Here is a 21,978-nt window from a genome sequence, read left to right as displayed (position 1 = left end):
GTCTGCGGTGATGGGAAAGTCATGATGAGGAGAGGGATTGGCTAAGAAGATAAGGAGTTCTGTTTTGTCAAATTAAATTTGAGATGATGGCAGGGCTTCCAAGAAGAGATGTCTTAGAGGCAGGAGGGAGAGAGATCAGGGCTGGAGATGTAGATTTTGGAATTATCTCCATAGAAGTGGTATTGGAAGCCATGGGAGCAAATGAATACTTTGAAGGAGTAGATGTAGATGTAGAATAGAAGGAAATATAGAACTGAACCTGGAGGGACATCCACATTTAGGGCATGGGAGACACAGGAGGAGCCCACAAAAGAGCTTGAGAATGAGCATCCAGAGGGACAAGAGAGGATGGTGTCAGTGAAACAAAGGTTGGATAATGGTTGAAGGAGTAGAAAGACCTATTAAAATCACATCTCCTTCAAGAGGCCTTCCCTGACCTAGCCTTCATTTCCTCTAGTCCCTCTCCCTTCTTCATTGCCTAGACACTTGGATCAGCATCTTTTAAGCACTTAATATTCACCCCACCTTCAGCTGCACTGTAGCAGCATGGTCAGTGGAAAGACCATGGGCTTGGGAGTCAGAGGTCATGGGTTCAAATCCCTGATCAGCCGCTTGTCAGCTGTGTGACTTTGGGCAAGTCACTTAACTTCTCTTTGCCTCAGTTTCCTCCTCTGTAAAATGGGGATTAAGACTGTGAGCCCCACGTGGGACAACCTGATCACCTTGTATCCTCCCCAGTGCTTAGAACAGTGCATTGCACATTGTAAGCGCTTAATAAATGCCATTATTATTATTTCATAAGTAACCTATCCATAATTTATTTAATGTCTATTTCCCCCTGGAGACTGTAACCTCCTTGTGAGGTAGGGAAGATGTCTACCAACTCCCCTGTGTTGTACTCTTCCTAGTGCTTAAAATAGTGCTCAGCAAAAAGTAAGCACCAAAATACTATTTATTTATTACCAATGAAATTAGACTTGTCTAAAAAAACAAACAAAACTGCACCCCTTCCCCAGCCTCTTCCCCAAGTCAATGCAAACCCTTTCTTTACTGGGATTTTGAATATCAGACACAAACTTGGCATATGTATAAACATATAAGCACATAAATCTATAGTCTCTGGTAGGTTCAGGAATTGGTAAATACCTTTTCATCAAAAGTTCTATTTAACTATGATTTAGGATTGACCTGAAAGAGTCCTTGCATAATTACTTAGAAACCTCCATTAAAGCCCTCAAGAAACTTGGAAAGGTCTTTGAGTGGTAATGGGGGACCATTTGATGATACAATTAATTAAACATTAACCCAGCTAGGACCATCAGGAACAATAAATTTTCACACAGAGGTTCAAGTAAAATTACAAACTGCATGAGGTTCTGCTCCTTTTATATTTAGAAGGATGTTTGTAGTCGGGATTAGGAGATAATGTTATTTGAAACTACACTTAAAGGGAAGCAGAAGAACAGAGCTATCTAGGGCTATGGTGAGAGATTATGCATGAGAAACGCCCCTGATTGTAGATAAAACAAATCTTCTGTTGACCAAATTAGCACAGTGTACACAAATACTCTAGGGAAAATTCATTTTTTATCTAGGAAGACTCCTGTTGCTCTCTAAAAGTGATAAATAGGCCAAGATTACCCTTGCACAGATGACACTGAAGAATCCTCAAGTAGAGTTCAAAGCGATGAAAGCTTTTGTTGTATAAATGTGTACACCTGCAACTAAACATAGGGGTACCTTTTTGGCTTAGATATGTATAATCAGAAACTATACCTCAAAAAAAATCTACAAATTCCGTTAAAAAATATGGTAACTATTATAATTGTTTGACTTTTCATCTTTGCTATTTTTTATATGTAGTTAGGAAGCAGATGGAAATAATTACTGTCACCACTAAATGTGACACACTGTTGATCCCTTTTCCATTCTCTAATTTGGTTTTCTAAGGGAAAAGTTAACCACCTTATTTAATTAATCTGACCAAAAATATTAGAAAAAAACATCAAAACAAGGAGAGAAGAATAAACCTATTTGTTTCAAGCTACTTGTAGCTACATAGATTTTAGCCTTTTTAAAAATTATTGTCCAATCATTTTCTTAAGGGAGTCCCATAATCATCTTGAGTTTAAAAGGAAAATCCTTATTTTATTCCAAATAAATTTAAGACCTTTGATGCATGCTATGTCAATGAAAAGATGAATACTTTATTTTTACCAGTTCTTTTATTGGTAATTTCATTTTACTAAGAATTTTTTTAAAAAGGCAAATTCTTTCAGGTTATGGCTTAAAAACTTGATTATATACATTTAAGAGTTCCTGTAAAATGTTTCATTTTATATTTCACATTAACTTTTCCCTATAAGAAAACAGGATTAAAAAAACCTGTGTCCTTTATGAGATCAAGTTTATGTCAATTCATGGACACACATTTGAAGAAAAGTACATTAGTTTTACAAATTAATTGATCGGTGCTTAGATGCACAGTATGATGATACTTTTTAATCACTTTAAATCAATATGTTCTCTGTTATTTCATGTAATTTACTACACTGTACATTTAGTCTGTGTATTTCAATTAATTGATTGACTATTTCTTCATTGTTTTCTCATCATTTATAATCTGACCGAATTGTTATTTCCCCAGTGGATAGCATAGTGCTTAGTTTTAATGAGTTTTGCAGATACAAAAATGATCATTTTCTCATGTTTCTTTTTGACATGTAAGTTTTTTCTCTTCTAAGCACCATCTCTAATTTTAAAAAAATCCTCTTTCAGTTGAATTCTATGCACTTTTCTCAAAACGGTTCATCTTTTCCCAGTGCTTTAAGCTAGAAAAGTAAATTTGCAATAGCACATCCTCATCACACCATTGACACTGGATCATCTTTTTATTCTCTTCCTTACTCATGTACTGACTGCACCTGCAGTGCGAGTCAGTTATCTATTTCCTGGACAGTTTTTTTTTTTTTTTTTTTTATCCACACATCCACAGAGTCAACACCAGCATTTCCAGAACCAGCAGATGACTTTGAAGCAACATATCACTGGTTTAGTTGCAAATCTGAACCAGATGCTGCATGTCATCCCTCCTAATTAGCAGATTGCATTTCTGACTTTTTTGTCTGTCTCTAGCCTTATTCCACATCCCACTGTTGAGACCTCCTCTCCCTATAGCATTGGCACTATGATTTTGTTGTACTTTTTCTAAATTACAAATCACAAAGAAGTTTGAAATGTTAGCACTTTTAAAAAATTTATTTACAAGTGCATCTCATATTGAAACCATGGCTTCTACTTTCAAATTCTCACACTTGGTCTTTGAATATTTTTTCCTAGTGCACTTTATCTTCAGTTATGTTCTCTAACTAACTTTAACGTATCTTGCTCAAACTTTTTTTTTATCTTCTTGACCATTATAGTTCCTCTCCTCAGCCCCTATGCATCATGGTCCCTCCCTATAAAAGCACAGACATTCTCTCTGTCTCTAATAAATATGTAAGACATGCCACTGTATTCATTTAGCAGTAACTTGAGATACCTACAAGACCTGAGTTCACAGATCCCAGGAAGAGCATATTCCTGGGGAACCAGAGGCAGATCTCTTAAATATTGATCTTGAAATGACATATTTTGTGGGTTAAAAATAATTTGAAACCTTGTCAAGATTTAACTGGTAGATTGTATGATACAATCAGTCTTCAAAGCACCACAGGTGATAACCTTTACCACAAATATTTGTTGAGGTTATATTTGTTCTCAATGCTTATTTTTCTATAGCTATGCCAAAATAACCATTTTGCACATCCTTTATTTAGGAAGGTGAATATTCAATAAATGACAGGTATCAGTGATATTTATTGAGAACTCTGTGTTTAGAGCTCTTTAATTAATACTCTATGGGAGGGTACTGTAGAGTTGGTAGACACAATCCTGACCCTCAAGGAGCTTACAGTGTACTGGAAGAGGCAGTCAATAAAATTAATTAACAATAGGAAATGTAGCAGAGAATAAGGATACTTATGTAAGTGCTGTGGGGTCAGGGCTGGGATGAATATCAGCATGCTTCAGTAATATGAATTTAGGTTTATACATAATGCAGAATGGATTGATATTACGGTGGATATATGACTCAGGGATGGTTTCCTGAAGTTGATATGATTTTAGCAATGCTATGAAGATAGGAGAGTTTGGTTTCTCAGATATGAAGAGGATGGGACTTCCAGGCACAGGGGAGGGCATCGACAACAAGATTTGTATTGTATATTAGTGTTAGTGGATGAAGTGTGTTGGATTGGATTGTAGTCAGAGAGGAGTGAGGCGACAAGAGAACCGATTGAGTGCTGATTATGGCTGATTCTGTTTGATATGGAAATGAATGGGAAATGACTGAGCTTTTGGAGGAATGGGAAGACTTATGCCAAATTATTTCATAGAAAATGATACTGGCAGCAGAATGAATTACAGACAGAAGAGTAGAAAGAGTCAGGAAAGTAAGAAAGATAGCTGATGCAGTAGTGGAGACAAAAATATGCTAGCAGTTTAGGTGGAGAAGAATGGATGAATTTCAGAGATGTGGAGAAAAAGCTAAGATAATTTGGTTATAGACTGAACATGTGTACTGAAGAAGCGAAATGAGTTGAGGATAAAGGCAAGGTTATGGGCTTGTGAAGTATGAAGAGTGATGGTGTTGTCAACCATGATGAAAGAGTCTGGAGGAGGAGAGGATTCTTGTGGGAAGATGAGTTCATTTTGACATGTGAAGTGTTGGTAGGACATCCAAGTAGAGAAAGGTTACCTATGGAGAGGTATATGTGGGAGTTATCTGCAGAGAGATGGTAGTGAAAATCATGGGAATATTTCTCCAAGGATGAAACAGAACTTTAAGGGATCCCCACAGTTAAGAAATGGAAGGAAGAAGAGGAACCAGCAAAAGAGATGGACAAGGACTAGCCTGAAAGTTACGAGGAGAACCAGAAGAGGACTGTATCAGTGAAACAAAGATTAGACCATGATTCCCAGGAGAAAAGGATAGTTCACAATGTGGGAGATTGCTTGTTGGTCTAGGAGGATTAGGATGGAGTAGCATCTATTAGATTTGGCAAGGAGACCATTAGTAACCTTAGAGAGAGCAATTTCAGTGGGTTAGAGTGGGCAGATTACACCCATAACTACGCAGATACCTGTGGTCTCTCAGCAAGTCAATTCTAGCAGTTGTCAATCTGGTGAATTTTTATTAAAATTAATGTGTGAGCTTATTCTTAGAGTTTAAACAACGCCCTTCCTATCCATAAATGTGTTCTTTTTGGAATGTTCATACATGTAAGATAATTCTTTCCACAAAAGCTCTTAGTATTTTGCTCTACTAATTATAATCTTCACTTGAATTCCAGTCCATTTATTTCTCTTTTTCGCTCAATCATTTTAGAGTTGTGTTTAACCTCCTAGAGTTTCCTATATATGTCTAAAATCTTTAGTCCTCAATCAAGAGATAGCCATTTCCTCAAACATCTGGGTAGGGAAGTGGCTTATCAATCAGGCATGATACACAATTTTTTAAAAAATGAGTCTTTTCAGGAAAAAATAAAAAAGTTCAATTTAAGTTTACAGCTCAAGTAGCGTTCTTGAGTCAGCCAATCATATTTATTGAGTGCTTACTGTGTGCAGAGCACTCTACTAAGTGCTTGGGGGACTACAGTACAACAATATAACAGGTACATTTTCCTGCCCACAACGAGTTTACAGTCTAATCTACTTGACATATTCCATTAAGCTTAATAAAATCTATTATCAGTCTAACCGTCCAGTAGATATCTTCTCAGTAGATTAGTTTTTGTTTTGTTTTGTTTTTTTACTGGGGGGGGAGATAATTTTTCTCCTTTGAAAAAAACCCAAGACTAGTTCATAAAGTATTTCCTGAGGAAATTTAAAGAGACTACTAAAAGAAAGTTCCAAACAAGCTCTTGAAAATGCTATGTTATATTCAAATAAATAGTAAATCAGAAAACCTAAATGAAATGCTTACTAAGTTTAAGTTTCTTTGAAGAATTGAGAGTGAACCTTTTCATTCATGTCACTTTAATATTATCCAATTACTTCCATATCAATCGATCAATGGTATTTATAGAGTAGGTACTTTGTGCAGAGCACTGTACTAAATGTTTGGGAGAGTACAATACAATTGAGTTGGTAGACCTATTCCCTCACCATGAAACACTTAACTGACCACTATGAGCTTACCATGTTCCATTTAATTTATCTGATTTAATTTTAATAACAAACTTTAAATCTAGGCTATTCCAAAATGAATATATGTTATGACTCACATTCTCGGATTACAGAAAGTAATGAAATTCAAAGTGAAGAATCATTACTCATTTTTTAAGTTGAAAAGTGGTGGATTAGAAAACTGTTTATCCTATTGTCAGTCTATGATTTTATAATCTTCATCTCCCAGTCAGTATAACTATCTACTCTGTCACCAACTCAGATTATCGTTTACAGTTTAAAAGGCGATTCCAGAAGTATTCATCATTAAGATTAATCATATGTCTATTCTGAAAAGCAAAACAACACAGTCCCAACTATGAATGGTGCTATTAGGTGATATTGTGACCCCTACTGTGAACCATAGTGAAAATCATGCTTTATTTTGAGTACATTCACTGTCCTATTAGGGTGCTTACATTTCATTTAAAATGAATTGTTTTGTTTTTCTTTCTACTGAAGACACTAACAGGCTGTTAGAGAGCAGTTTCTTTAACCACATATCTCCATTATAAGAAGTTTAACTTGACTTACATCTTTAGATTGCATTTCCTGATAAATGTTTTTGTTTGTTTTCTTAACTAGTGAAAAAGGCCATAGATTTTAAATCTAGAGGATTTAAATTGTTTCCAGGGAAAGACAACAGCAACAAGTTTTCTATCTGTGAGTGTACTCCTTTTTGTTACTTTTTCCAGTGCAAAAGTGAAGTTTGTGTTGTCTGTGTTGTTCACTTATGTTTTATTAAACTGTTTGTCTATCAGTATGCTTATAATATCTACCTATAATGTGCATGGCAAACATTACCAAAATAGAGTAAGAAAAAAGCATCCCTGGTTGGGGGTGGAGGGGGTCTACATTTTATTATTATTTAATGAGAAAAAATATATTTTGACACAAATTACTCATTTAAGATCAGCATATCAAATACTTTAAATTGAAAAATACTTCTCATGTGTAAAATTTGCTTTCTAGGAGATAAATGCGCTGTACTTTTAGTTTGATTTGGTAATTTAGTGTTGCAAAATATATGAACCTATAGAGAGCGAATCATTTAATTTGAGGGCCAAAATTTTGCTTCTCAAAGTTTTGAAGGACTTCAGTATCACAAGCACATAACTATTTAAATTTAAGTTTTGTATAAAAAACAATTTATATATTACATCTCAAATTATTATGTGTATGAAATGATTCTCTGAGGCAATGTGCTATATCAAAGGTATGTATCAAGTCCTTCTTTGTGCAAAGTACTGAACTAAGCACTTGGAGTACAAGAGAGTAAATGCACACATCCCTGCCTTCAACAAGCTTACAATTTAGAGAGGGAGACTAGCAATAAAATAAATTACAGCAAGTATAAAGATATGCTCACAAGTGCTTTGGTGGGTTGGGGAAAGGTGAGTACTGAAGTATTAACAGGGTAGAGAGTCAAGTACCTGACACTGTAGGAAGGGAAAATTGGATGGGGAAGTGAGAGATTAGTGAGGAAAGACTATCCGGAAAAGTTGTTCTTTTGTAGACTGTAATAGTAATAATAATAGAGTACTGCAATTCTTTCTTATTTTAACTATATTACACTCACATTTCCAAAATTTCAAAATATTTTGAGAGGTTGGGTCTACTTTCTCCTCTTCACTCCTGAGAGATGGGAGGTGACTTAATGCTGCCAATTTGGATAATGAGCATAAGGCTATGAATGTCAAATAGACATTCCCTATTAACATGTGATGATTAATAGTCCAAATTGTCTCTTTGATTACACCCCCAAATCTCCTGTTGACTTCTTCCTATCCATAGAACTAACTACACATATTTCATATGCTTAGAACAGTGCTTGGCACATAGTGCTTAACAAATACCATCATTATTATTACCATAGTAATATACAGGACTCAGTCAATTTATATTTGTGATGTTAGCTCAGGATATGTATTCATTCTATGTTTCAAACCTATATTAGCCAGAGATAAACAACTTCAAAAATCAGATCACCTGAGTGTATAGTAGACTAAATCATTACTGCGAAATGTTTACTTTAAAATAAACTTCTAGCATTTTTATGCTAAGCTAATAGAAATGCAAACTATAATCAAGGATTTTTGTTTGGTTTTCATAACATTATTTCAACCATCAAGGAATTAATTCTAATTTAGTTTTTTCCAAAACAGCAGTTGAACAAATGGATACCATCCAATTTTATTTTTGTCTTGGAACAAATCCTTGCTTCCTCGAGGTTTTTCAGATACACCAAAAAAAACCAAAAAACACAACAAACTGATTTCTGAATTGAGAAATTCTGAATTAGTTGCAATACTCAGTTAATATTTTCAGACTCTAAAGCAGTGAACTTGAATTAAGAGTAAAGATGAATGAATAATAATGGCAAAAATATTTGGGAGGATCCAGGACAAAGTCAATGCTATGTTTATTGAGTGAATATGAAATAAACAATTACCAAATATTAAATGACTTTTGGAAACCAAGATGGCTGTTTTATAACGATAAGCACTGCTTAGTGGATAGAGCCCAGAGCTGGGAGTAAGGGTCTGGATTCTAATCATGGGTCAGCCACTTGTGTGCTTGTGTGACCTTGTGTAAGTCACTTAACTTCTCTATGCCTCAGTTATCTCATCTGGAAAATGAGAATTGAGACTGTGAGCCCCAAAAGGGAAGAGTCTGCCCAACCTGATTAGCTTGTATCTACTCCCTTGCTTAGTACACAGTGCCTGACATATAGTAAGCACCAAACAAATGCCACAATAATTTATTCTTATGATTATCATTATTATTTGAGGAACTGTGCTGGTAGCCCAGGGTTTCATTTGGTTCAATTGGATCAATCAGGGTGAAAATTGAATGTCATGTGACTGGAATTGGATATGAAATGGTCTTTTACGAAATGTTGCTGATGGACTCTCATCTCTGTTGGGTAGCTATAATCTCACATGCTTGCAGAAAGACCTCATCAAAATTAATTAATGATTTAGGAAAATAATAAGAACTGATTCTACATAATATAGAAGTCTCATAAGCGGATGGAAGTCAATGAGAGCTTTAGTTGGAAAGAGTAGCAGAAATTGCAATTTTGTTGTTATTGTTTTTCTTACAGATAGGTAGAGTTGCACAAACAAATGCTAAAGAAGAATGCATTTGGATAGTGTATACTAGGAATATATTGTGCTTTTCATTTCCTTTTATAGAATCACTTATATATTGTCTTGTACTATCATCTCACTTTTTTAATATGTTTAGTTTTACAATCAACCTATGTTTTGTGTGGACTTATATTTTTTATTTTTAATTCCAAATATGTTGGGGCATTATTCCTCACCATGGAAAGCACCCTTGTGCAGTTTTCATCGTAATAAAACACTCAAGCATCACTTTCAGTGTTCTCCATGTGGCTTAAAGTTAAAGTTCTTAATCTTTCATTTAGCTTTGAACAATTGCTTTGTGTAATAATATTTTCATTTCTATGAGTGATCAATATAGACATTTGTTACTGCATGTGGATATTTTCCACACAACACTTTTTGTATAAATTTGAAATGATGGGCATTGCAAGAGGAAATAAATGTCTTACTATTCATTTAAAATGATTGCATATTGAGTAAGGATTTCCTGCACATTAACTGGTCAAGAAACATGGAAGGGACATGGAAGGCCCAGCCTTTCAGATCAGTACACTAATTTTCTTTTCTTATGCTGTCTCGGATCCACAGTGACTCCATAGACACATCTCTCCCAAAACGGCCCACCTCTATCTGAAATCATTCTGGAAACGAATCCATAGAGTTTTAGGCACCAAGAATTGAATTGAATCCAACCTTTCACTGAACTGAACAAGTGTGTTCTGACACTGGATTCATTGTTTTATTTCACTGGAAACCTATTTGTTTTATAATTATAATTGGCTCTAGACATAAAACTCTGAACTTTTAAATTAAAGTCATATGGCTATGCAAGGCAAACTACAGTACCCTTCAATATTGTAACTTATTAACACTGCCACTTGGTACGTAAAATTGTAATGTAAAAGAAATAGCATTCAGTATTTGCAGGATGAAAATCCAAAGAATTGGAAAATTTTGGAGAAAAAAAATCAACCTATCAACCTTGATAATATTTACAATATAATAATGAATTTAATTGTGTTCTCTCCCGATATAAATTGCTTCAAAAAACATATAATTTAAATAGATCTATGGATAATTTTTAGGAGGAAAATAAGAATAATATACAATAACTCTGTGATAGATAAAGATGGAATTATTTTGATATTTTGGTAGGGTAAAATCAATAGTGTTAAGATGAAGCCCTGAAGAAGAATCTCTAAATTGTCTCCTCTGGATAGGGGATGAACCAGAGGAGAAGATAGGCCTAATGAAAGGGCTTTTCTGCTGCTCTTCTATGTCCTCTTCTACTGCTGCTTTTCATGTCTTTGTAGTTAGGAATTACAGGGCCTGCCTAAAGGGAACCTGGACAGAATCAGAGAGGTTGCTCCCAGTAGAATTCAGGTGGGTTAAACCAGTTACCAAAAAAAAAAGATAAAAGTTAAAAGGGGACGTTAAGGAATTGGAAAGACACATGGTAGATCAGAGGCTAGGAAAGTTGCAGGAGCTAGTGGAAGGGGGACTGGTTGGGTTAATGCACCTCAGAAGATTAGTTAGGCCAGACTATGTATAAAATACATTAGCTGGTACCTCAACAGAATAATGGCCCTTTGGCTCATTTCTGGAGTTCACAGCAAAATTAAATTCACTATACTCATGGGTACCTCCCTCTTAAATGATCACCTAGTGATGCTCAAGAGTTACTGGACCTCCTAAGCACTTAGGAACAGATAGCTTCTACTGATTACTGTCTCCTAGTTTATTGTGAGATTACTGTAAAAAAAAAATACTGGCAAAGTGAAATGTAGCACTGCAGTCAAAATGTTGAAGGTTAATATGTTTGAATTTTCCGCAGTGGTAACAGCAGGCAGTTTGAAATGAATTTTCCCCCTAGAATTTAGTTGTTGCTCTCTCAATTGGCAAACTTTATTATCCACTATGCCAAAAATGAACACAATCATCAACCCTTCTGTGTTCTCTGGCAGCTTTAGCCACAATAGAGAGACCTTGGTGTGACTCTTCTGATGGTGTGAAATTTTGAGATGACTTTTCTTGCCATTCTAAAATGCATATTATAGCACAGGTGGCCTGGGGATGCCCTTTCCTTAGCAATTTGGTGCCAACATTCAAAATGATTCAGGCTGTCAGTGTCAAGTTATTCCATTCAGTAGTCATTTGCAAGTAAAGCCATTCACTTTGTCAGTGTAGAAATATGCCAGAAGAGAAGATTTCTTTTTAGGAAGGCTTTAGGAATTTTAAGTCATTTTGTTCAGGAGTTAGGTTTAGGAAAGTCCATCTACAATTTCAAGAATACTCAAAAAGTACTCAGTAGAAAGTTTGTGTGTGTGTGTGTGTGTGTGTGTGTTTGTGTGTGTGTGTGTGTACTATGCACATTTTCAAATTCTTTTGATTTCCTAATTCTATGATCTGTTTTTTTTGCAGTCAATGAGGGTGGCATTAAACAGGCATCCAATTTGTGCCCAGATCCAGGAGAACCAGAAAATGGAAAAAGAGTGGGCTCAGATTTTAGGTAAAACTTTTAACTGTGCATTTGTTTCATGTCTTTATTTTGTCAAATGTGATTTTCTGTTTAAAACATGAACGGTGAAAATATCTGAATACCCTCCTAAGACCATTATTACCCAATAGCTGTTAAGGGATGAAAAACCCACTAGAATTCCAGAACAGTTGGATTAGTATTTAGAGTTTTATCAAAATATTGAATGCTAAGTTCATCTTTCCTTAATTGTTCTCTTGAATTTAAATCTGTATACATTTTTGATGATTGTTGAAATATGAAGGAATATTATAACCTCAGTGCACATACATGGTTCTCATTAATTTCATTAAGATCCCACCTTTTAAGAGACACTCTTTGTGTTAACAGTGTTTACCTGAGTATGGACTGTACGTAGAATTTTATCACAAAGATGAAATCATAAATGGATGGAATTGACTACTGTTTACTCTTTGAGTACTGTTTACTGCTGGATAGAAATGTTGGACAAAATCTGCAGGCAGTTGTCATGACATCTAGAGTTTTTCAGAGCTGGATGGATTAATTTCCCATGTAATAGAGGAATTATTCCTGAGCTGATTATCCTGTATCCACCTCAGCACTCACTATCCTACACTGTGCTAAGCCCCTGAGAAAGTAAAATACAATAGAAGGGTAGACCTCAGACAGAGGAAGTTTGTCCATGTTGTAGAGGAACTGAAATCTACCCCAGTGCTTAATATAGTGCTGGCCACACAGTATGTGGTTAACAAATAACACAATTACTAACCTTATCATTAATATCTAATAGCTAGAGGCAGGGATTTATATATTATGTCTAAATACAGGGAATGGGAGAAAGAACAGGGATGCAATTGGGTAATGACAAGAATAAACAAAGATGGAGAGATGAATAAATAAATACATTTAGGGTAGCTTAAAGTACATAAAGTGATGAGGTGGTTGTTGGGATGACATGACCTAGGGTGATGAACTTTAATAAGATAGGTTTTTCCTGGAGATGCTACTTTAGGAAGGCTTTGAAGATGAGAACTGTGTCTTGAAAAGGAGCAGGAGTTCCAGGTGGTGGAAACAATGGGTCAGAATTGGGTCAGTAAAACTTATTTATCTAGTGCTTACTGTGTACAGAGCATTGTACTAAGATCTTAGGATAATGCAATATAACAATCACCAGACACATTCCCTGCCCACAATGTCAGGACTGACATTGGTTTGTTATTGATTATTGATCTACTTTTATTCATAGAATACTGACTGAATAATCACCGTGTCAGTATCCTGTTGTTCAAAGGCATGTAATATTAATAATAACAATAAAAATTGTGGTATTTGTTAAGCACTTACTATGTGTCAGGCAGTCAACTAGGAACTGAAGTGGATACAAGCGAATTGGTTTGGACATAGTCCCTGTTCTGCATGGGGCTCATGGTCTTAATCCCCATTTTACAGATGAGGAAACTGAGGCAAAGAGAAGTGAAGTGACTTGCCCAAGGCCACACAGCAGACAAATGGCAGAGCCAGAATTAGAATCCATGACCTTCTGACTCTCAGGCCCCATAGTCTATCCTCTAAGCCATGCCTCTTCCCATGTATTTATGTACTTTTATATAGCCTACTAAGTCAGTCTATCCTTACACAGTGTAAGTCATTCCTGTTTATCAGGAAAGACTAATCTTGAATCACTCCAGAAATATGACTGCCAACTCCCTTCATTAAATTATCAGCTAACTTGAGTCAAGGGTCATTTGGAATCTTTGTGACTGACACATAATTTTTATAGTGGATTAATGTTACATTTGAAAAGGGATTTTGCCCCATATACCTGGGAATTGTCATCTCTGCATCTCAGGGTTGGTTTTCTTCCCAAGTTATCTGTTTCCTCAGAGTTGTAGAAGGAAGACGGAGACCTGTGCAAATGAAAGGAAGAAAACACCCATTACTTCTCTTGACCCAGAATTTTGATCCCTGGGCCACTGTAAGCTTAACATTTGCCTTGGTAAATAAGCAAATTGTCTTCCTATTTCCTTAGGGGGCTTGCAAAGGAGTAAACAGAAAGACAGTAAAATGAAATAATCCTATACGAAAATTTAAAATAATTAAAGTAGATAAAGAAGATTGAAAAGTTATTATAGACCATCTCATTTTCAGGTAAATTGGAAAGGTACTAAATTGAAATGTATTAAATGTGAGAACTTATCATTCAGCTGGATTCTTGTTGTACTGAGGCAATGTATTGGACTTCGAAGAATAGAAGTTCAGTTATTTGAATGGAGAGTCAAGTAGAGCCCTCTTTGCCTTTGGAAGGATAAAAGAGCTAATGAAGAGAAAATAAAATAAAAAGCTAGCTTGGGTAAGCAAACAAGAAAGCATATTAAGAAACAATCAGGGAATTTAGTGTTCAGTGTGACTGAAAGGATTTTAAAGAAATTCTTGCACTGGATGCCAAAAGTAATAAAAAAAAAAATTGACTAGTATATCAAGATCAACCAATCAATAAGAAACCTATCTAGGAAATTGGAGTTTCTTAATTGTGTGTTCAAAGGGACATTGACTTTCTCTAGAATGTAAGCTCATATGTGCAGGGAACATGTCTATCAACTCTATTATAGTATACTTTCCCAATGCTCTGCACACAGTAAGTGTTCAGTAAATATGATTGATGGATTGGCCCTATGCTATGTTCACTTCAGCTGTAAATGGGCTCTGCAGGTTAAAAATAAAACCGAAAAAAACCCTTCACTTGCTGTTCCCAATGTAGTGCACAGCTTCCCATTTATCTGATCATTGCACTTTGACCCCACACTGGGAATGCTACTGCGAGGAATGAAAAGGAGCGAGAGATATTTGGAAAACCATCATCATTAGATGCAATTCCTTTGCACAGGTTCTCAGTCCTGATGTTTCAGGGCTTTATCTATTGTTCTTGATAAAGAGATTTCACCATTCCAAAGGCACACAGTCAAGGTGGAAGCATTGATAGCCCCTGAATTTGTGGTTGCCCTTTTAAGTATTTTTAAAAAATGCAGTAATTCCCCTGCATTAAATCCATGGAATAAAATCTACCTATTAGGAGGACAAAGGTCATTGAAGATATGTTGGGGGAAACTCAGTAGGTAGCTATATACTGTTTTAAAATATGATTCTGTTGCAGTGCTCTCAGTAATCTAAATTGGATGAGTGTGCAGTGGTTATGGAAGTTCTATAGGGAAGAAATGAGAAGTTGCACAAATCTTGTTTTGTTTTGTTTTTTGTTTTTACCACAATAGAGCCAGATGATGTTTTCTAAAAGAGGTTTGAAAATGACCACAAAAACCATTTAAAGAGAGCTGAAGGGCAATATAGAAATGTAGCTCAGGGAGCTATGTCAAAAGGCTCTTGGCATAGATAACTAATGAAAACATGAGCACTAAAAATATCATAGTTATTTTTACTAGGTACCAGGAGTAAAATTGCCTGTGGCATCCTTGAATGTGAATGGAAAAGAGAAAAAAGAAGCAGAGTAGACTATTTGGACTCACTATTGCCATATAGTACAAGCTGTGACAAACTGGAGTAAAATCAGGGGTTAAAGCATCAGTTCATTTTGTCTGGCCATGTCAGCCAAGATAGTACTTGGGTTTAATAGCATCAACAAAGGTTATAGTTAGGGTCTCACTTTTTTTATAAAAACTTTTTGTCTGGGATACAGAATTTTTTAAAGGCTCCTTCAAAATACCAGCAATATGTGATCATTCAATCATAACTGAAAAGGAATCTTAATATTAATATAAAAATGGTTTGAAACCTCAGACAGCTCTGATTTAGGGCAAGATCTGTGCAGGGGTTTAGGGGCTGCAGTCCCTGCCTAAGGTTGGGGGCCTGACTACCCTCCCCAACCCCCTGCCTCAGGAATGGATGGCTCAAGTGACTGCACAAGGAAAATTGCTCCTAACCTCTACAAATGTGGCCCCTGCTGAAGACTTTGCCTTTGGTGCCCAACGTGAAACTTCCCAAGAGGGCCATAATGTATGCCTAATGTCAGAAGAGGCAGAGTGAAGCATGAGTTAACCTGCAGTCCCTGCTGCCCAGCCCTACTACTGACCCCTTGCCCACATCTTTCCCCTTCATATACAACAGACTATCCCTTTAAAACCTTCCTAAAACCACATAATAATAATGTTGATATTTGTTAAGGGCTTATTATGTGCCAGCAACTGTTTTAAGTGCTGGGATAGATACAAGGTAATCAGATCGTCTCATGTACGGCTCACATCTTCATCCCCATTTTACAGATGAGGTAACTGAGGCACAAAGAAGTTAAGTGACTTGGGGTTACACAGCTGACAGGTGGAGGAGCTGAGATTATAACCCTTGACCCTTGACTCCCAAGCCTGTGCTCTTTCCACTAACCCGCACTGCTTCTATAATAATGTTGGTATTTATTAAGCATTTCCTATGTGCCAAGCACTGTTCTAAACACTGGAGTAAATACAAGGTAATCAGTTGTTCCACGTGAGGCTCACAGTCTTAATCCCCATTTGACAGCTGAAGTAACTAAGGCACCGAGAAGTTGAGTGACTTACCCAAAGTCATACAGCTGACAGCTGATGGAGTTGGGATTAGAATCCGTGACTTCTAACTCCTAAGCCTGAGCTCTTTCCACTGAGCCATGCTGCTTCTCTTATAGTAATAATAGTAATTATGGTATTTTTAAGCATTTACTATGTTCCAGGCACTGTATTCAGCACTGGGGTGGATTCAAGCAAATCGGATTGGACACAGTCTCTATCCCCATTTTACAGATGAGGTAACTGAGGCCCAGAGAGATGAAGTGACTTGCTCATGGTCACACAGCAGAATGGGGATTAGATCCCATGACCTACTTACTCCCAAGCCCATGCTCTATCCACTATGCTATGCTGCCTCCCACATCTCCATAATACCTTCCCAGTCTAAGCTCTTTATTTCTTCTGTCTACCCTCCCCCTCCATCATCTGTGAATTCGGCTCTTTATCCCTTGAGAATTTTGATATCACCCAAGTCCACAACGCTTATGTAAATATTCTTAAAGTCCACTACCCCTAATCTATTTTAATGTCTGTCTTTCCCTGTAGACTGTAAGCTCCTCGTAGGCAGGGATCACATCAACCAATATTTCCCTAGTGCTTAGTACAGTGCTCTGCCCAGGGTAAGACTCAATAAGTACCATTGATTGCTCTCTCTGATCCTGTGCATATACAGCCGACATTTTGTATCTCTCTGCTCAGTGAAATAGAGGTTCTGCTGATGAAGACCTAACAGTAGAGCATGTGGGAACAGGTTCTCAGAGAGCAGCTCCAGTCCTAGGCTTTGTCATAACAGGCCTGGACCTGGAATTCTCTTCCCCAGGGTGAGAGCAACATTTTCTGTCTCAGTGAGTCCACCCAAGAAAGGGAGGTGGACACTGACACAAGTTAAGATCACCAAGGACTGCCAGTTTCCAAGCTTTTATGTCCTCTCAGCACTGCCCCGCTCCACTAGGGAGTCCACTTTGTTCATTCATTTATTCATTCAATCATATTTATTGAACATTCACTGTATGCAAAACACTGTACTAAGAGCTTGGGAGAGTACAATATAACAATAAACAGACACATTCATGACATGAGCTTACAGTCTCAGTCAACCGTGGAGACAAAGATTCTTCTCTCCACTGGGTGAGAGAGTGGTGAATAAAGGGTGCAAATCCAAGTGAGAGGGCAGTGCTACTTCACTGAGCAGAGGTCTTTAGTGAATGGGGAAGACGATTAGGGCAAATTAGACTTCTATGCAGAGTAGGATAATTCACATATTCAATCTGAACTATTAATCCACATTATATATCATATTAATTTACATTGTCTGTCACCAAATCCCATGGATTCAACTTTCACAACATCGCTAAAATCCACTCTTTCCTCTCCATCAAGACTGCTGCCACATTAATCCAAGCATTTACCCTCTTCCTCATTGACTCCAGCATCAGCCTCCTTGCTGACCTCCTTGCTTCCCATCTCTCCCCACTCCAGTCCATACTTAACTCTTGTGCCTGGATCATTTTTCTACAGAAATGTTCAGTCCAAATTTCCCCACTACTCCTCCAGGGGTTGCCCATCCACCTCCACATCAGAAACTCCTTACAATCAGCTTCAAAACACTCAGTCACCTTGTCCCGCTCCTACCTTACCTCCCTGATTTCCTATTACAACCCAGCCTCTACACTTTGCACCTCTAATGCTAACGTATTCATTATATTCATTATACGTTTATCTTGCCAGCATCCTGTCTGACCTTCAACACCCTCCCTCTCTTATCCTCTCTTATCCAACAGACAATCACTCTCCCCACCTTCTAAGCCTTAATGAAAGCAGATTGTGTCAAGGAGGCCTTCTGCAATTTTGCCCTCATTTCCTCTTCTTCCACTCCCTCTCACTTGCATTGCCCTCTCACTTGGATTTGCACCCTTTATTCACCACTCCCTGAGCTCCACAACAGTTGCTACATATCTATAATTCACTCAATTGATATTGATTTTTATCTGCCCCTTCAGTCACTGTGGGCAGGGAATGTATCTATTAAATCTGTTGTAGTGTACTCTCCCAAGAATGCAGTGTCCAGACACAGAAAGTACTCAATAAATATAATTGATTGATAGAAATCTTTCCAAAATCCATCTAGTTTCCTAGAGTCAAGGGTTTTCCATCCTCCTAGTTTCTGGGTGGGACAGAGACTGGCACAACTAACTGGACAAAGAAGAGTCCAGTGCAGATCTGCCCAAGGTGAAGTTACGTAACAGATCATTCTTTACATTTTGTAATGATTCAAAAAGCTGTCCTTCAGTTCAAATTTGGTGAGACCTTACCCACAGTTACTTCCTGTCCATGAAAATACACAGAAAAAAAATCATTTTTTCTGATTCGTCAGTGTTGGGGTGAATATTGATCAGACACCAGTGACTAAGCAAGGAATGCAAGTGAGTTGCTTTTTCAGGAGTGTGCAGTAATTTTGTGAGTTTGGCACTCTCTTTCCTTCCAGTCTTATTGTCACTGTTGCAGTGAATGGGCAATGAAGTAGCACATTAAGAATTGCACATAAAGCATTTTTCTGTGCTGAGACCATTTATGGCGTAAGTGACCACAGTTTACAGCTGATGTTATGCCATGCTCCATGACTTGATAGATGGTCTTCTTGATACCTGCTGTAAATTTTGCCACAATGGTTGGTCAGCTAATTTTCAGAGGAAGTTTTGATTCTTAGCCTTTCTATTTTTTGAAGAAAACTCTGATTAAAAGAAAGTGAACCTTTAATGAAATGTCCTCATGGGTGCAGTCAGTGACCTTATTTTAAAATTGAACTGGCAATGCCCATTTAGTGGACTGATGATTCTATAAAGAAGTTATCAGGAAAAATGCATTTGAAAGAAATAAATGGAGCACTCACACAGAGACTCAATGTTAATAGAAACAGACTAATCTACCAGCTTGTATCCATACATAGAAACAGTCATGCTTACCGTTATCCAGTACTCATGCATTCTTGTTAACATTCATGTTACTGCACATACACTAACACACATGTATATTTCCCTTTGGTTCATTCCCTCTGTTCAGTCAATCAATGGTATTTACTGAATGTCTGTGTGTAGAGCATTGTACTTCTTACTCTACTTCTGCCACATTGTTCTACTCATTGTTTATTTGCATCCTGGGTCCCTAGAGTTTAAGCTCCTAGTGGATAAGGAATGTCTTTGGAGAGTCTGCAGTACCTCCAAAGCAGCTATTACATAGCATTTCACTCACTAGATGCTCAATAAATTGCAATATAATTATGACTACTTCTCTACTGATGGAGTCTAGGTTGCTGGCAGAAATGTTGAAGGCACCTTAGTGCTCAGACATTAGAGGTACAAGAGTGACCATGAAAGATTTTAGGAATAAAAATATGTATAAATGCCACTTTGGAATCAATTATCTATCATTGAATTCCTCTGTATCTATTTTTGTCATATGAATCATCCATTCCTACTGCTGAATGGAAAAGTCGTTGATCAGTGTTAGCATCAAATCAGAGCAGCCAAAAGATACTCTAAGTGACTTTTCCAATATTCTACTGTTCATCACTTTTATTTCGTGTCATACTACTGTCAACCTAAAAAAAATGATTCATGCTATTCTCAAACTCCTGTTTCCCAATGATAATACTGCCTTTTGTCTCATTTAAGAAAGAAGACTAATCATTGCCTGAATGAAATACCTTGCTCCAATTATTTCTTTTCACTTTCAATTCTAGCCTGGGAGCAACTGTGCAGTTTTCTTGTGATGAAGACTATGTGCTGCAAGGCTCAAAAACTATCACCTGCCAGAGAATAGCTGAAGTTTTTGCTGCTTGGAGTGATCATAGACCAGTATGTAAAGGTAAAAATATATATATTTTCCATTTTTTATAGTTGATTGCAGAGTGCTTCTAACTTTTTAAATTGTGACCCTTTGACAAAAAGCTAACAAAATGGTGACTCAAGATTTGTGTTTTGAATCTCCAGAATGGTTTCACTACTTCTGACCTTTGGGCTATTTTGCTGTAACTCACTCTTCATATGTTCTATTTTTTGTGATTACAATATACCCCAGCTCAACTTCTTCATTCCTCTGACTCTAACGTATTTCCTATGTCCCACTCTCATCTTTCCTGCCTCCAGCCTCTTGCACACACCAGAACTCCCTCTCTTTCTCTTCAAAGCTACCTAGCCACAGCCCTCCCAGTTTTCAAAGCCCTTCTGAAATCACTCCTTCTCGAGGAAGCCTACCCCAGTTCATCAATTTTCCTCTCAGGTCAAAGCCTCCCAACTATCACTCCAGAAATTCTGTATTAACTGTACACTTAAGCAAATTCATAACTACCGGAAAGTTTTCAGTATTTTTCCAATCTCGATTATGTGAGGGAGAGTCAAGCAGAGTCATACCCATTCCATTCCTAGGGTTGGCAGTGGCTAGTGAGTGGAAAACAATCTGTACAAGTCAAAACTCACCTGTGCTGGGCAGTAGCGGCATGGGATAGAGTCAGGAGTGGAGATTCAAGTTGACTGCGTGCAAGGAGGTGATGGTAAACTGCTTCTGTATTTTTACCAAGAAAACTCTATGAATATACTACCAGAATGGTTGCAGATGGTGGTGCGGTGTTCTGGGAGAGATGTGTCCATGGAATCACTACGGGTTGGAAATGACTCAACAGCGTAAAACAAGACAAGAGTATTTAATCATGACCCTTATGTCTCTCCACTTATCCTTCCTGTAAATTATTTTGGTGTCTATGACTGCTATATTATAAGGACCTTGGAAAAAGGAATTATGTCTACTAGCTCTACGGTGCTCTCTAAAAAGGTTGAGAGTGGGTGGGCAAATTATGAAAAATATATTTGTTTGGATTTTGGGTGTATCTGGGTTTTTCTCCACCTAGTTGAAGCGGTTGCTTACCACCCACCAATGAGACATTTCCTCTGGTTCCTGCATAAGGGATTTGATGTGTTGGAACAGTTACCAATCATATTTCAATCTGCTGTAGATAGAGATGAATGGATCTGGAAAGTTTCTGAGCAGCATCATGGCCTAATGAACATGGACCTGGGAGTCAGAAGGACCTGGGATCTAATCCCAGCTTCTCCACTTGTTGGCTGTGTGACCTTGGGAAGTCACTTAACTTCTGTGGGCCTCAGTTTCCTCATCTGTTAAATGGGGATTAAGACTGTGACTCCCTCTGGGATAGGGACTGTGTCCAACCTGACTGCCTGATGTCTACCCCAGTGTTTTGTACGGTGCCAGGAACACAGTGAGTGCTTAAAACAATGCCTTAAAAAAATCCCTACAAGCCTCGCAATACCGTATTCCAGCGTTTTGGGTAATTTTGCCCCAGGAGCCTCACCATGCTATGTCCCAGCTCCTTGGGTGGGGAGGTCGGGGGGGACAGGGATGCCATGACTGCTGTCATAACCCCTGGCTCACAGGCTTCCAGCCCTCCTGAGGACAAAGAGAACATCCGGGGGGTTATGTGGGTGTTGTTCTTCTGCTGCCACTTATCCAGAAAACAGAGAGT

At 37.4% G+C, this 21,978-nt stretch overlaps 1 protein-coding gene across 1 annotated transcript in view; it reads left to right on the top strand.

Moving 5' to 3' along the window:
- CSMD3 (CUB and Sushi multiple domains 3) overlaps window positions 1-21,978 on the top strand; it is a 778,187-nt gene that overhangs the window by 318,073 nt on the left and 438,136 nt on the right. The window contains 3 exon segments of the mRNA XM_029063925.2: window positions 6,853-6,930; window positions 11,820-11,907; window positions 20,182-20,306. Of these exon segments, the coding sequence (XP_028919758.1) occupies window positions 6,853-6,930; window positions 11,820-11,907; window positions 20,182-20,306 (291 nt within the window).

This window comes from Ornithorhynchus anatinus, chromosome 4 (assembly GCF_004115215.2).
Source record: "Ornithorhynchus anatinus isolate Pmale09 chromosome 4, mOrnAna1.pri.v4, whole genome shotgun sequence".
Taxonomy (NCBI): domain Eukaryota; kingdom Metazoa; phylum Chordata; class Mammalia; order Monotremata; family Ornithorhynchidae; genus Ornithorhynchus; species Ornithorhynchus anatinus.
This window is presented reverse-complemented; position numbering and strand designations above follow the sequence as displayed.